This window comes from Pholis gunnellus, assembly GCF_910591455.1.
Source record: "Pholis gunnellus genome assembly, chromosome: 4".
In the NCBI taxonomy this organism is placed as follows: Eukaryota; Metazoa; Chordata; class Actinopteri; order Perciformes; family Pholidae; genus Pholis; species Pholis gunnellus.
Window position 1 is genome coordinate 14,906,672 of NC_136530.1, and position 16,316 is coordinate 14,922,987.

The 16,316-nt window shown below is 39.8% G+C and overlaps 1 protein-coding gene across 2 annotated transcripts in view; it reads right to left on the reverse strand.

The window, feature by feature from the left end:
- csnk1g2b (casein kinase 1, gamma 2b) overlaps positions 1 to 15,638 on the reverse strand; it is a 33,340-nt gene extending 17,702 nt beyond the window's left edge. For both annotated transcript variants that reach the window (XM_079158096.1, XM_079158095.1), the window contains exons 1-2: positions 15,513 to 15,638; positions 11,520 to 12,286 (exon numbers count right to left, since the gene is read on the reverse strand). In XM_079158096.1, the coding sequence (XP_079014222.1) occupies positions 11,520 to 11,747 (228 nt within the window). In that variant the 5' untranslated portion in view covers positions 11,748 to 12,286; positions 15,513 to 15,638. The remainder of the gene's footprint in view (positions 1 to 11,519; positions 12,287 to 15,512) is intronic.
- Positions 15,639 to 16,316: the final 678 nt, after the last annotated feature.

Sequence of the window (16,316 nt, forward strand, 5' to 3'; positions counted from 1 at the left end):
AGCTCCGATATGCCAAACAATATGAAGCAGCCATACATAACATTTACCTTACAACTTCTCAAGAGGTGCTTGAAGTGACATTTATTTTATTTTATTTATTTATTTATTTATTTATTTATTTATTTATTTATTTATTTATTTATTTATTTATTTATTTATTTATTTATTTATTTATTTATTTATTTATTTATTTATTTATTTATATATATATATATATATATATATATATATATATATATATATATATATATATATATATATATATATATATATATATATATATATATATATATATATATATATATATATATATATATATATATATATATATATATATATATATATCTTTCCCATCTGCATCTGATTCCAAAGCACTTCTATTTCAAATTATATAAACTAAAAGCTGAAAACTTTTAAGCACCCACATTCACTCCATTAGGCCTTTATTAAATCAGAAGCATTTCTCTTCTGGTGCCCTCCTAACACGTAGGAGTGCACACAGTCTGAGCTGTGTTCAACACAGTAAGGACCTTCCTCTTTTATCCTTTTCAATAACCAGTCTCAGTCCTATTCTCAGTGTTCTGTGGTTTCACTACACGGTTCAATCAAAGATGGTTTAGTTATTAACCAACTTTGCTTTACTGTGTGCAAAAATATCCCCAATATAGACTTATATATTTAATAGTCCTGATTGAGAAAAAAATCAAAAGAGTTTCTCATATATTCCTGAATTTGTTCTTTACCTGCCTTTTACAAAATAATAATAATATCTGATTGATATATTTAAAGTGTTGAATAAACAGAAAGGACTTAACGTCTATAAATCTGTCTCTCAACTGGCCGTTCAGATTTATCTAACTAGCTGCCACGTTTACTCTGCTGCGTTTACACCAAACGCAATTTGTTTCCCGTTGTGTTACTTGCGGGATCATTTGTGTTTATTTGCACTAGACACGCCGGAGAGGAAGGAGTGGCTGAGGGATGTAATGACCAGTGTTCTATGATTGCATGTCCTCTGAGAGGGACAGGGAACATGCAGTGGCTAACAAGAGAAATGCATTGATATTTTATAATTTTTGTTACATGCAGGCATGCAAACTCATCGGAAACCAGATGCATTATCATGTTCCCATATGACACTAACATGTACAAACTCAGATTACATAAATGTTTTTTGATCATCCTGCTCCAACGTGATGCAAACAAGAAAAAGTGCCAGAGAAGTAAGCAGCCTCTGTGCATGCTGGGGGCTAGAGAGTGAGAGACAGGAGGCAATGCAGAGGAGTGGAGGCCTGTGGGAGGAAGACGCGTGACCCGTCTAGGAGGCGGCGCTTCATCTACCTCCCACATGAACAACGATCATGTCACCAACAAGTCAGGCCATGCCAATGAGGAGAGGAAAAGAAAATATCAAATATATAAATAATAAGTCAAAGCAGATGGCGCCAAACCACAGGACCCTTTAAAACAGCTTACAATAGGAAACAGAGGCTTATGGCAGCTTTACGTACTTAAGAGTCATCTCTATTCGTAGCAGATGGGCTAAGCTATGGCTGTGCAAATGACCAGGACCGAGCTGCAAATGTCTGATGTAACATCATCACATATATGACAAGGATTTTTCACAGCCCCTGCTCATATCAAATAATCTTTGATCTGCTCCATGTGCAGACATGCTGCCAGGACAGGGCAGGGCAGCACCCACAGAAGCACTTTTGTAAAAGGGAATGTATTCTGGGTATTGCTGGGCGGTATACCGATTCATCCGGTATACTGGTTTTAATTTCCTGTGCAATTTGTAATTTTCATATACAGCCGTGAAGAGCGTTACGACCAGGAGGACCTTGAGTGCATTGAGAGGGGTAACAGTGTATCCTTTCAACTCATGGTTATAACACTACAATCAATACCCACAACTAACTCTTTGACAGGGTAAAACACCATGGCACACAACAATTTGACACATAAACAACTTGTAAAATTAATTGTACATTTACAAATTTACACCGCCGAATGGGTAACTTTATAGCTGATAGCTAGCCACAAAACAGTTGGGAGAGGCTCCGTCGCTACTGTACATTAAAAGAAAAGAGAGATGGAGGTTGAAGAAAGTGAGTCCGGAGATGCACTACAATAACTTGTGTTCGAGAGAGGAGCTGTGTCTGTTGTTTGGAAGTTTTTTGGTAGTACAAAAATATAAGGCATAGTGGAATACAGAGAGTGCGATTGAGGTCGTTGAATTGAAGGCCGTCAGTAGTGTCAGTGAAACAGCAACGCCAACAGGGTCAGACATCGCTCGACAGGAAAAGCGCCATTACGAATGCAATAAATATCCACCTATGCAAGGACAGACAGCCGAGAAGGACGGGATCAATGATTACGATGAGACTACAGACAGTCGAGAAGGATGGGATCAATGATTATGATGAGACTACAGACAGTACAGAAGGAAGGGATCAATAATTATGATGAGACTACAGACAGTACAGAAGGAAGGGATCAATTATTATGATGAGACTACAGACAGTACAGAAGGAAGGGATCAATGATTATGATGCGGCTACAGACAGTACAGGACGGGATCAATGATTATGATGAGACTACAGACAGTCGAGAAGGACGGGATCAAAGAATAAAACACTGGATTTGAGGTATGTCGGGCCGGGTCAAAAGTAGCAGACCATTTGTCAGGTTTACAACTGTTAAAAATCAATGAGTTAGTTTGAACTTTCTGTTGAAAACTAACTTTTTTTCAAGTTTTGTTTTTTTACTACTTTGCAGGTTGCACGGTAAATTATTTTAAAACATTCTGCAACTGTTTCATGTATTCTGATTTCTTCATTTTTTTGAACAGTATTGTGGGGTCAAGCACACCCTATAGAAATTAAAGCCTTCAGAAAATACGTTTTTATATTCTAAACATATACAAAGGCCCAGTCACGCCAAATAAAAAAAAATAGTGTGTCACACTGAAAAAATACTGCGTTATTGAATTTTTGTCATAATCGCCCAGAACTAATTTCTCCTCAGCATATATCCAAATGATGAAGTCAGCTTGACCAGTCATCTTATCACCTTTGGTGTTAGTATCATAAAAACTTCTGTTGCCTTTTATATAAATGTAGTGTTGCAACATTTTGCAGGGCAAAATAAAAGCACAAAAATGTAACTTCAACTTTCTTCCTTTTGTAATACTCAACTAGAGTGTAAGTTTTGGTTACCCGGTACGGTGTCACGCAGAGAGAAGCTTTTTGCCAAGTATGCTGGACCGTGTCCAGGACAGCTGACCCCAGACCAGAAGGGTCCTTCCCTGTCTAACCTGCTGCTACAGCAACCTCTCTGCCTCAGCTGTTCCACGCTGCAGCTGTGTGCATTTCTGTGTATCTGGGTTCGTGACATATTGTGTTGCAATCATGCGGTCTAGGTGTATCCTTTCTTTGAAATTGACCTTTTCTGATTCGTGGCTGTTCAGGCTTTTTGCCAGTTTTTGTCCGTCTGACATTTCGATGACTGAAACATACATTTTGTGTTACGTGCGTGTACATATAGGTCTTAAAAAGGCTCAGACTCTCCTTTCCAATGCCATTACATCTCAGTGGTCTATAACATTATGTTGAAGTTAATTTTGGGCAATATTAGCAGTGCAACTGATGATCATTTTCTTTATGGATCATCTTTTCCATTATCTTACATCCTTGCTTGATAAATTACTCAAAGTTAATATATTATCGACATAATTGCCATTTATTTTCTGGTCGACTCCATATCAGTATCATATCATACCCATCAAATGACATTAATATAAAAAATTCTGTGCATTTGATAAATCGTCTTTGTCATGTATACGGGTTGAATACAGACTTGAAAATGAACTCATCTTGTGTGCCTGCAGGTTAACAGTTTTGATTGCATTGCTGATTTCTTTGTCCAGTTTTAGAGTCAATACTGTTAATTCCTACTCAAATCAGAGCACATGCTACCAGAACTGTAGATTCTGCCGTTGTTATACCATACTAAAATGTTTGTGCCCGTTAACGGACCTTACATGCAACAATGTAGGACCACAACAACCGATAAGATATCACCAGTCTTCAGCCACCCTCATCTGCTGGCAATCACGACGATGACTGCATGGACGATGGACATGAGCATATAAATAGTGACTTATACGAGCTGCTGCTCAAAGCTAAAACGCTTACAGATTTGTCGATATCAGCGCAAGCAGCAAATACTTCCCGAGTGGGATCAAATCCTGTAATTACAACATCCTGGGGATGAGTGTGAGATGGACTGTTACATGCCATTTCAAGGATCTCTCTTAGAATAAAACACTTGAAGCTAGTATAAACATATGATTATGTCATGACGGATTAGGTGGTGGTTTCTGTATTTCAACCTGTGGTAGCCTCCGTAGACTTGTGTGGATGGAGCAAGCCATCAGCACCCCCCACACACACACCACTTCCTGGGATTAACCAACTCTGCATATGATGTCATCTGGGCTAAATCTGATCTCTGCTCCAACACAGCTGAGAAAGATCAGAATTGACCTATGCGACAGGATGGAGTAATCACCACCAAATGAAAGGGAGGGGGGGGGGGGGGGGGGGGGGGCAGCGAATAACAGATATGTAACAATAAACCACGGCCTTCACACTTTGTGCTGCATATCCTTTGAGTTGTGGACTGTCGGTTGGATAAAACAAACAATTTAAGGAAGTAAACATGAACATTTTTCACTTTGTTCTGACATTTTATAGACAAACAATCAATTGATCAAGAAGAAAATTAAATAACAAAGATATGTTAGTTGCAGCCCTAAGGTCAAGTCTAATAAATTGTTACTTTTTAATATTACCATTGGTAATTCACAATATTGTAAAATTATTGATTTCACACATTACTTACTAGACACATGATGCCATGTTGTGGTGAAATAGAAAAGGGGACCCTGTAAAACAGACAGCTGCGATGATGTAATGCAACACATATAAACACATCTGTGTTGTTTATTAATGTGTAAAGCCAATCTGACATTTAACGTGCACATATGTATGCCTATGTGAGCCATATTCAGGGGAACAGACCCAGCATTATGCATGAGGCCCAGAATAAACCCTGACCTTTGCCTGACACCCTGTAAACCAACTCACAATATGCAACCGGCAATGTGACTCCCCTCATCTTAAGACAGAGCAACTCAAACGTCTAAATAGTGCATCTCTACTCAGCAGCCTTCACAGGGGTAGTAATGATGTTAACTGTAAAGCTAAAACAAATGGAAAGGATGGGAAGTGTGTGTGTGTTTCTTCATTCATGCAGTCGTTATGATCAGAGGTGTCTTTGGCTGGGAGCTGGTGTTAAGGAGCGAGTGGTGTCAGAGAGCAACAGCCGGCCGGCGTCCAGCACTTCTCCTGTTTCAGCTCAGATTTAACACACCCAGATGGAGCCATCAGCTGCCTCTCAAAATGCAGAGTGATAACCTAGCACTGGTTGAAATCAGCCAGAATTAGACATCAATTGAATGTTCTGGGGAATTTGAACGGGGGGGGGGGGGGGCAATTGTGGCCTTTGACCCAGGTTCACTCCATGTGCCAATTGAGACGAATTATCGTGATTTAGACGAGACGATTAACATCGATTGTGTTGAAATTGAATTGTTCTACTTTGAAGGTGCTGAGGAAGAGGTGTTGTACAGCTAACTAAACGGAGAGATGGCCTTGGGACAGCTAATGGTGTATCACGTCATCTCATTGTCAACACTGAAGATGGCTTCCACAGAAGTTCAAATACAACGTCTATTATCATTATCAGGCTGAGGGATGCCCCCCGAAACCCGGTTCTAAACGGGAACCTATAAGATAGTAGTAAATATTCGGAGTATCGATAAGGTCCGGAGTTAACTGTTGTGTTTAATACATAGTTATCAATAAGGGAAGCAGCTGTGTGGTTGAACTTTATTTAGTACCATGCTGCTAAGGAATATAGTTTATTTTATACATTTGTTGTTGGCATTGAAATAGCCTAGTCTACAATAGTGAGTTATTTTGAGCAGCAATGTTTGTTTACACAAGAATAATAAAGTAATGTTGATTATTTTCTTCAAATCAAAACAAACCAATAAGAGTTTTGATAAGGAACCCAATCAATAAGAGTACTAGTATCGATAAAATCCTTAAATCAGGCCGTGGGCGGACCTAAGAGAGCTGCCATCTACTTCTCAAAATTATTCTGAGTGAAAACATTTCTTCAGATCGTTTTGAATAATATCGTATAGAATAAGGTATGGACTCAGGAAGTTGAAAAGGCCTCTGTCAATTTAATAGATCAGCTTTTATGTCAAATGTGGCTCTTTAGCAGCATGTTTTATAGTGCGTGAAAGGCAGACACAGCACAGTGTTGCCAGAGATCTAAACAACAGGCAGGGGAAGTTCCACTCAACACAAGAGGCAACTCTCCTTTGTCATTGAATACTGGAGCGAGGCGTGGCATAAGTTCAAAGTGTTGTGTCGTCCTCATTTGTTTAACTTTGAGCTTATACATAGCATAAATGTTTTCTATCCTGACATAGGGATTTTATCACAAAACATCTGATTTGGTTATTTTGGCTCTAGTTTACCACTTTAAAGACAGTTCTGAAAGGACAGTGTAAACTCACTGCAGTCACCTCCGTCTCAGAGAACGTGTGAGAAACTTGTTAACTATTGCTATGGCCTTGACAATAAATTATAACTTAGAAAAAAAACTTAACTCTTAAATGGAAAATGTGATGCACTTCGCCATGAACTACGATGTACACTTACAAGGTATAATTACACAGCACTTACTGCTCTACAGGCACACACACCCCTTATTCAAACCTATTGTGTGTGCTGTCACAATTTGCACTGTTTGTTGTTGTTGCTACTCAGAAGTCAGCAACATTTAGACTCTCCTGTGCAGGTCTTGTGACCGAAACTAAATCATCCTTAAAGCAAAAACGTGTCTGTGTGAACGTACTGCGTTGTAATGGCTACTGATTCAGATGATTAGCTAGTTGACTGAAAGTAGGCTTTTACATGCTGTTGACATCAAAGGATTTATTCATGTTGCCTGCCCAAAATGCTCTCTGGAGTGCAGGGTATTGAAGAACTTAAATTGTCAAAATGTCACTTAATTCCAGCCAAACTTGCTGACGACGCTTTTGTGCCTTTGACAACTGCCTCATTGCCGGCTGGTGTAAGCTGCTGAGGTAGACTGCAACAAGAGTTGCTTATCATGCTTCAGTGGGAGGCAGACAGGGGAGTTCAGTACAACATCTCAGATTTCCTTCAGCGTATCACGACTGACCAGCACCGCGAGTGGCTTCACTCACATTAGCAACCTTTACTCTTGTGCCTCTGCATCAGTGACTCAGCCAGCGAAAAAAGAAAAGTCTGCCTGACGCGTTCCAATGTTCCCCATACATACAGAACAACTACATACAGTATATAGGTGCTCTTTGAGAGCAATATACAACATTTATTTATGAAATACTACAAGCATGATTAATCTTTCTTTTGGCCACTTGGGAGCAGTGCTCCACAACAAGCTCACATCATTGCCTCAAAACGTTGTTTTGGCCCACATCTTATCTGCCAATGGACACATCTAGCAGACATGCAGCTATATCAACAATCATTAGGATCAGATATCTGGCAACGTGTAAGCCCACCATTTATTCTCCTTATAGCTCGGTTTTGTTCTTTACCAAGTTAAGAGTTTTTGTCATGTTTTTGTTTTTTGAAACAGCTGCCTGGTGCAACTGTAAACAACACTGACGAGAGCAGTGAGACTGAATCCAACAGTACATTTGCAGTCTGGTAAAGCAAAGAAATGAGCACAAAGATGCTAACACAAGCTGCAGAGCTAAGGGGAACTACGGAGTCCGGTGATAATTGTCTGTGGGTTATCATTTGTGCAGTTTTAAAGATTTAACTGAGATTCCATTCACTTTTTTATTATGCACCAGTTTTTATTAACACTAGATTACAAACCTAGCTAGCTAACTGGGTTGTCTCTAACCTACATGATGCACTCAGCTAGAGCCTTTCCTGAGATAGCGACAACCCTCTGTCTTTTTTTTTTAAATAAAAACAAAAACAATAAAAAAAGAGTCTTGTGTCTTTTGAATAAAAAAAATAATAAGACAGTCTTGTTACTTTATGTGGGTAAACATCTTCAGACAACAGTCAAGCGTTTAATTTTGTGATTTAGTCAAATTCTGGAAATAACCTTAATTAGCTTTAGCTGATAAAGTCCACCGGCAACACCCGTCATTTCAGCCGGAACCATCAAGTTCACAGGCTAAAAATAAGAAGCCCGGATTACCATTGTATTTTTTGATGGCAAAGGGCAATTTCAAGTCTGAAATCCATCGGTGCTTTGAACAAGCCAACATACATCGGGTAAAACACTGCTCTGTATGTACATGGCTGGCACACAATGCACAGTAGGTCTCTTGTGTTTACTGTGTTTGTCTCCCTGTATGGTCACTCCAATATCACCCCCCCCCCCCTTAGCTATGGGAGGCGCATTTTGTACAATAAGTCCCAACACTGTAACATTCACTTATTACACTCCTCCCACATGGGGATGATATTACAACCACTTGTCATTGCCAAAAGTTTGTGGACACAATGAGGCCTCCAATTGGTTTATTACTTATTACTGATGGTACCAGCAGCCTACATGCAAAGGGGCTACAATACAATACAAGCTGTAAGATAAGATAATGGCATAGAGAGAGAGTGAGAGAGAGAGCATGTAAAAGCATTTAAATAAAAATAGTATAATTCAGTGGTGAGATCAACGTTTCAGGGAAAAAGAGGATTAGATGGTCATTTTCTCAGTGGACAGTTATGTCATCATGCCAGGGGAGTGCATTGATGATAATAGTGGCTCGTTTCTACGTTAAGCCTCGACAGAAAGCAGGCATTAAATGCTGCTGTTTCTTTAAGACACTGGGATCTCCCCTTGGGAGTACAGCCTGCAGCGGCTATATGGTCCTGCCTCCATCCCATACGCGTTTGTCAGTGTGAGAAAGCATCCAGCTGAACCAAAGACTGAACCACTGTGTCTCGACAAGGCCTGCTAACAAAGAAGACCTTTCAGCACTCTGCAGTTTCCCCCCTTCTCTCTTGCTTTCTGCAGCAGCATTCGCAGCAGTTCCAGATCCACTGACAGAGGATCTTGTGCACTGGCCCGCCATACGTCTCTATCTGTGCTATCACATGGTGGAGCAGGGAGACACTGGTGTTCACCTTTGTCCCAGGTGCAGGCAGGCTCCACCCACAGGCCCTGCTCTGAGAGTTGGTACACAGGACACTCAGCACATAAAAGCACCAGCTCAACACTGAGTCATCATTATGTGCTGTCCTGCAGAGGCTGCCATCTACAATTCATTAAGTTGCAACAAAGGAGAAAGATTAAACTAGTTTCAACAAGACGGATAACAAATCGCACTTTGACAACTAAACAAAGTTTCCTTTTTGGTTCCCTGGTAGATCAACACTTCACCAATCACAATGTAATAATTGACATACTTCCTTAGAAGTTTATCAGTTAAGAATCTACTTGTTTTTAATGACAAGGAGGAAGTGTAGTCAATATTAAAAAGGGCCTGTCAATTACTATTTAATTATTTTTGTTTGTCATCACAATAGAGAGATACATATGCAGCCAGAGGGTGTGACACTTTCTTTCCCGTGTTCTTGTCCTATACTTTGCCAATAATTACTTTAGACACTAAGTGAGCAGACACTCTTCATGTCAAGCATGTTAGCAGATGCTCATAGATAGCAGAGCTGTTTTGAGTGTTAGTCCATAAGGAAGAGTGCAGTCACTCTGATTCTGACTAAACACAAGCCCTACTGGACAGGCAGCGACATTCACTAGCTTACCCCAGGGAGCTGTGTATTCAGGGACAGCCAGAAACATGGACAGACAACTGTCAGAGATTTTGGGGTTAGCCCAAGAATTGACATGGGAGAAGCCCTTGCCATATCAAGCGTAGAAACACCAGCTCATGGGTCGAAAACTGCTTAGAAAATAAGTCAAATTTATCTAGTTTGTTTTGAAAATAGAAGCCAAAAAGACACACATATATATATATATATATATTAAATTAGGCCATTGGAGTCACCAATGTAACAAGAAAACATTAATTACCACCTGAACTTAGTCCTCAAAATGAAATTATAATTAATCCAGAGTCCTTGCCCTACTACTAGCTGGGCTTTCCGTGCTTGTTGACACCATTAACTCACTTCCTATTGTCACTTTTACACATTCAAATAAACGCTGGGTCCAATAAGCTACAGGATCCATGGAGCAATGTTATGGCCCTAATGCCAGATCCAGATATAGCTGGACACCATGGGGATAAAAATACCCAAACAGATGGGAGGGTTCACAGGCAACAGGGAAGAGGCAGCCAGCACAACTAGAGATTTTAGAGAGGAGAACTGCAATTACAGCTGTTTGCTAACCTCTGCCTTCTATGTGGTTAGCAAAGCCTTCAGTGGATGCCCGTTCAGAGATAATAACCTTGCTGGGAGATACGATGTGGTGGAGATGACGCCAAGCCCACCATTCAGCTCCAGTAGGACTACTTAACTGGAGTCTGAGTTATGCCGTGCTTATATTAAGGCATTGCGAGAGAGAGAAAAAAAACATCTGCTAGTGATCAAAGCGCTACAAGTGGCAAAACATTTATGGCAAAGAAAAGATGTGAGGAAGAGAAAAGTTGATGTGCGGAGGAAATGTTTGAACAGTCACTACCTGGAATCTAACATTCAGAAAACAAAGAGGCCCTGACATTTAATGTGGTTCCTCACAGCCTGTCTAAATGCTACTTAACCAGTGGCTCTGAAAAAAGGGGTTATATTATGTATATTATGGATTGCTCATAGGGCCTGGTGTGAGCATATTAGAGGGAGAGCGTTCACAAGAATTGACATTAAGTCCCTATAACTAAGGACAATGTAGGATATAGAGGGAGCTTGAAGCTTTGGCTTTTACAAAGACTATTGTTTACAATTTAGAAACCTTCAAGGCATGAATTTCAGTCCAGAGGACAGCAAGTAAGTCATACCACACTTGTTTAGAAACACTTCGAGGAACTAAAAAAAGTTAAAAGCTAAAAAATACAAAGTTCATTTCAGCTTGCCTGCCCTTTAAAAGAGAAACAGTCACGATATGATTTAAGATGTTATCCAATCTAGTCGTCTTCACCTCTTTGATAAACAAGCAGAGAATGGTTGACTCATTAACAGTACGTGGGGCCAACCTGTGGGAGGAGGGCGTGGCTGACAGTTTACTTCCCGTCTTTGACTCTCTTAGGTCAAAGTGTCCACAGCACGAGGAGAGTAGGATTCTTCACATAGGATGTGGGTTGATATTGAAAATATACCGGAACAGTAATGTAATGTACATAATACGTGAAATTGTGAGTTCATTTTTTTTCTGTGTTACTTCACCAACCCTGAGAATGCACTTACCAATTTGATGGCCACATATTCGTTAGTATAGAGATTTTTCCCCAACCGCAGCTCTCCAAAGTTCCCGCAGCCAATTTTTTTACCCACACGGAAGTTTGGGCCAACCATAAGAACTCCAGAATTGGTCCCCGAACTCCGGCCCCCATGTCCAGTCCTGCTGCCTGTTGTCTTAGACATCTTTTTCCCTTCCTCTGTCTCTCCCTTGCCCCCTCTCTTATCAAAATCCATAAGCTTGTGATACCCTGGCCTCTCCACGGTTATTCTCCAGCCATGCAAACCATAGAAACTCCAGTAACGACAGAGGACACTTTAGGGAGGGGTAGGGAGACAGAGGAAAGGTGTTGCTGTTAAAATGTGCAATGGTTCAGAAGACACTTGAATGAGCTGAAGTTCCCCGTGTGTCAATCCGACAGCTCTTCTGGCGAGTGCTTCCCTTTTTTACTTTGTGTTCCTTGTTTACTAGAGAGGCTCCAGCTCCAGTCTCAGAGTAGCATGTCCCTGCCTGAACAATAGGCAGGTTGTGCAAGGACGTGCCCACAGACGCACATACAATACTAGTCATAAAAAAGCACTCCGAAAGCCAGCTACTGCATCCACAAGGCCACGTGGGAACATCTCCTGGAGTTCCTCATTCCTTCTGGTCAGCCTTCAGTGACACAGTGAACACTCTCCATGCTGCAGGGCTGCATCAGACGTGGCAACCCAGAGTCAAAGACAACAGCGACGAGAAAGATGGGTAACCGATGGGTTTGATGTTAGCTGGGTATCTGAAAAAGCAAAAATAGACATAAATCAGTCAATTTTCTATAGGTAAAACAACTTGGATCATCTGTCACACATAAAGTCAGTCATTATTATTCTTACAATATCTTTATTTCTATTAAATATAACCGGGCAATATATCGATAATGTGATACGAGACTAGATTTTGTCTCGTAATTAGAATTGCAACAATTAGTCAACAAATCGACAAGTCAATTGGCAGAAAAATGATTTTGGACTGACAAAACATTTAAAGAAATCACTTTGGACTTTGAGAAGCTTGCCACTTTACCACTATTTTTTGAGTAGAAAATAATCAACAGCTTATTCGATAATGAAAATAATCGTTTGTTGAAGCCCTAATTGTAATGATGTAATATGGCGCAAGAGTCTCTTTTCCTGATTTGAAAAATATCAGATTGTATCTGTTATAATGTTTACTAACTGCAGATGAGATGCCGTCTCACCGGAAGCTATCCCATTCAAGCACTAAAAGCATAATCTGTGATGCAATCAATAAAACCAAAATATTGGAAAACTTAATTATCTGTTCTCATAACACTTCATGGTCATGATTGATGAAGAGATTAAAACTTTAACCTTTTACTTGAAGATCAAATTATGTCTACTGTGGCTGTTCCTCACTACAGCTGAAATGAGATCTTGCTCCAGACCGGCACAAGGCAAATTCAATAAAGCAATCAATATTAGCGGATATATTCCAAGGAGGACCTAAGGCTTGAAAATAAAAAAGATCTCTTTTACAATTAATCTATTCTTTGAAAGCCGAAAACACAGTGCCTTACAGGGATTCTGTAGATGCCGAATGTATCTAATGTTGTTGAAACACTAATGAGCTCAGTTTTAGGCTCAATCCTAAACAGCTTTTTCAAATGTGTAGATCCTCATAAATACAAAATAAGAAAGAAAAAACATCTTCACACTTCTTGTAATGAGTAATAATACACATCCAACAGGTAAGGATTAAAAAAGTAAAACAAATTACGAGATACGCCACACACTACAACAGACGTAATTCGAGGCACAAACATTAATCACAACCATAATTTCAGTTATCATCGGTGGTGTAACTAGACCATCTCGGTGCTGCTTTTTGCCAACAATCACATGTGGACGAGTCTGTCGAGAGAGCAGGTAATGCAGGCACTAGCAATTGGCAGCTACTCTTTCCTATGGAAAGGCACTTACACGGATCAATGACTGCTGTAATGTTTCGTCTCATCATTGGGAAGCATATTAAAAAGGAAGATTTGGATACGGCCTACACAACAGCTAGTTCAGCTGTGTGTGAACCAACATAGCCATCACAGGATTAAAATACAGTACAAAAGTATGCTGATAAGTGAGCGTTGTTGTATGTAAAATATTCATTAAAATCTTTACACATGATGCCTTTGTGATTATATTAACGGTTATATTAAAATTAAACTAGCTCCAGCCTGAAATGTTTTAAGGTGCGAGTTACTAAACAACGACACAACCCAATGATATCCCATGAAAATCTGGAGAATGTCTGTACTCTTTCATCAGTGCAGTCGGCACGCCTGAGAAAAGGAACACATTTGTAAAGCCAGGTATGCAGTCAATCATTACAATGTCTGTCTTCCTTCTAGCATGCCGCATGGCGATACTTACTGTCGGAAACGAGAAGAGACTAGCCTGCTTGGCCACAAGATTTGGAAGCACAATAAACGCGGTAGGTAAAAAGCAAAGTCTAATGGTCACAACAACCATTTAAATGGCAAAATGCACTACAACAAGCACTTAATTTATCAAGATGACACACAAAAATGCACTAGTCCACTCTTTTAAAACACAAATATGATAATCATTGAATATGAGAAAGGATAGAGGTGTCCCTAGAAAACAACAAATAGATCAAGGTCTAAATAACTTACTGTCTCAAGTAACTTTTTGGCCCACATAAATAGACTCATTTCAGGAAGTCATGTATTGTTTTTCATGTCAACTGACTGAGTAGTAGGAGGCACATGCAATACAGAGACAAACAAAACTGTGGGTGATACCTCACCGAAACCTAACTTCAGCGTGCTACAGGTATTGTTGTAGTCAGTCCAGTTAAGTTAGTAATAACACGACGCAAGACAATTTCAAAGCATTATAAATACGAATTCAACTAGCTACCAACAAAAAAACTCAAATCGACAATGAACACTGGCACCTGCACCATATTGACAAATGTTCTTCTCCCGTGGTAAAAAAAAAAAAAGGATCTGCCCTTTAGAGCTTGTATTAATGCTAATAGCTAATAATGCTAACACTAACTGGCTTGGTAACAGAATGGTAGCGGCTGTCAACTGTTAGTTTAGGGTGTTTCAAAGTCCCCGCGTCCTCTCTTTGATTGCACAAAGTGTGTTTTAAAATATAATACGATAATAGCCGTCGACCAGTGTCATGAACCCAGGTTAACGTTACTAACGTTACTATCTGGTGGACAAGGCCAGATACTGTGAAGCTATCTTATAGCGTTAGTTAGCTCGAGCTAGCTTGATATCTTCAAGCCTGTTCTACTCTTTTATAGAACTAGTTAGAAACAGCATTAACTAAGTAAATGAACATAGAGTAACGTTAAGAGTGTATCTTGACGTTGCTGCTGACGCTAAATAGAAATGTCCCGTAGCAGTAATAAGCTAACCTAGCTAGCACCAGAAACACCGTTCCTCTTGGCCCAACGCCTGATAAAAAACACACCTTACGATATAACGTCAGCTAGTCTGTTTACAACACTGTACCATAAGCATACAAGCTATTAACCGTTAACGAAACCATGTCAATTGAACAAGTCAAACCTGGACAGAACATAAAATATTCATTGTGCAACATTAACCTGTTAGTTAGTAAATGCTTAATAACTGAGAAATAACGTCCCAAGCGACGTTGTAACTAATTAATGTCCCTGACTGGAGTAACGTTATGATACAAGCGGTAGTTGTTTCACCAAAGAGTGTCGTTTTCAGAGTTCAGATTCCAGCTATAGCCATTACACTGACCACTGCTGGGCAACTCCTTAATCCTGAACAACCGACGGCAGCCAGGGATCTCTTACCGTTTAGCTCACTAGCTAGCTACTTAGCAAGCTAACGCTAGCACACGACATATTAGCACGAACGTTAACGTACCGCGCGCGAGACGGTGTCTTAAAAACAACGGTTACGAATAGGTTTCTGTCGCCGAAGGTGAGCGGGTTACCTTTACATGTCAGCTATCGAAACGCAGTCGAAGTCATGGTTCTTCGTGTGTGGGTATCGTTCTCATTGCGTTTCTCTTGCCCTCAAGTTGCTATGATTTCGCTGTTGTCTCTTTAAGCCTATCTCAGCCGCCGATACCCGGGCAGGCAACGCGTCACGCCGGCTCACTCGGCGCTACGCTGAGGAACGTGCGCAAATGGTTTGAGGAATACAGAAAAACATCAGGCGTGCGTATCTTATCGAGGAACTGCACCAAAACTGGTCGATTTAGTTGACATATTTACACTTCTAATATTACTGAGATAGACTGAAGATAAGATGGTGTGAAGACATTCAAACATCTACTACCTGGTAAACGTGTAACACAGTTATATGTTTATATATTTATATATTTACCACAACTCAGGGGGTTATTGTCCTAAATATGATACTGTCAAACACGATTCTTTGACAGTTGTAGCCTATACTAAGTGTGACCGCAGTCAATCTTTTGAGTCAACAGAGATGGAAGGAGTATTAAAATGTTGTACTTAAAGTAATACCCAAATGTAGAAATACTCTATTACAAGTAAAAGTAGTCCATTCAAACGTTTACTTAAATTAAAGTACTATTGGCTACTCATTATGCAGAATGGCCCATTTCAGAATTATGTTTATGTTTAGTGGATTATAATAATGTATGTATTGATGTGGGCATAAATTCAATATTGAAACATTTGAACTATACACTGCTGGGTGGCTTGTGAACTTCACTTGGGCATCAATAATGTTTTCTCAATCCATGATACTAAATTATAATTTATTT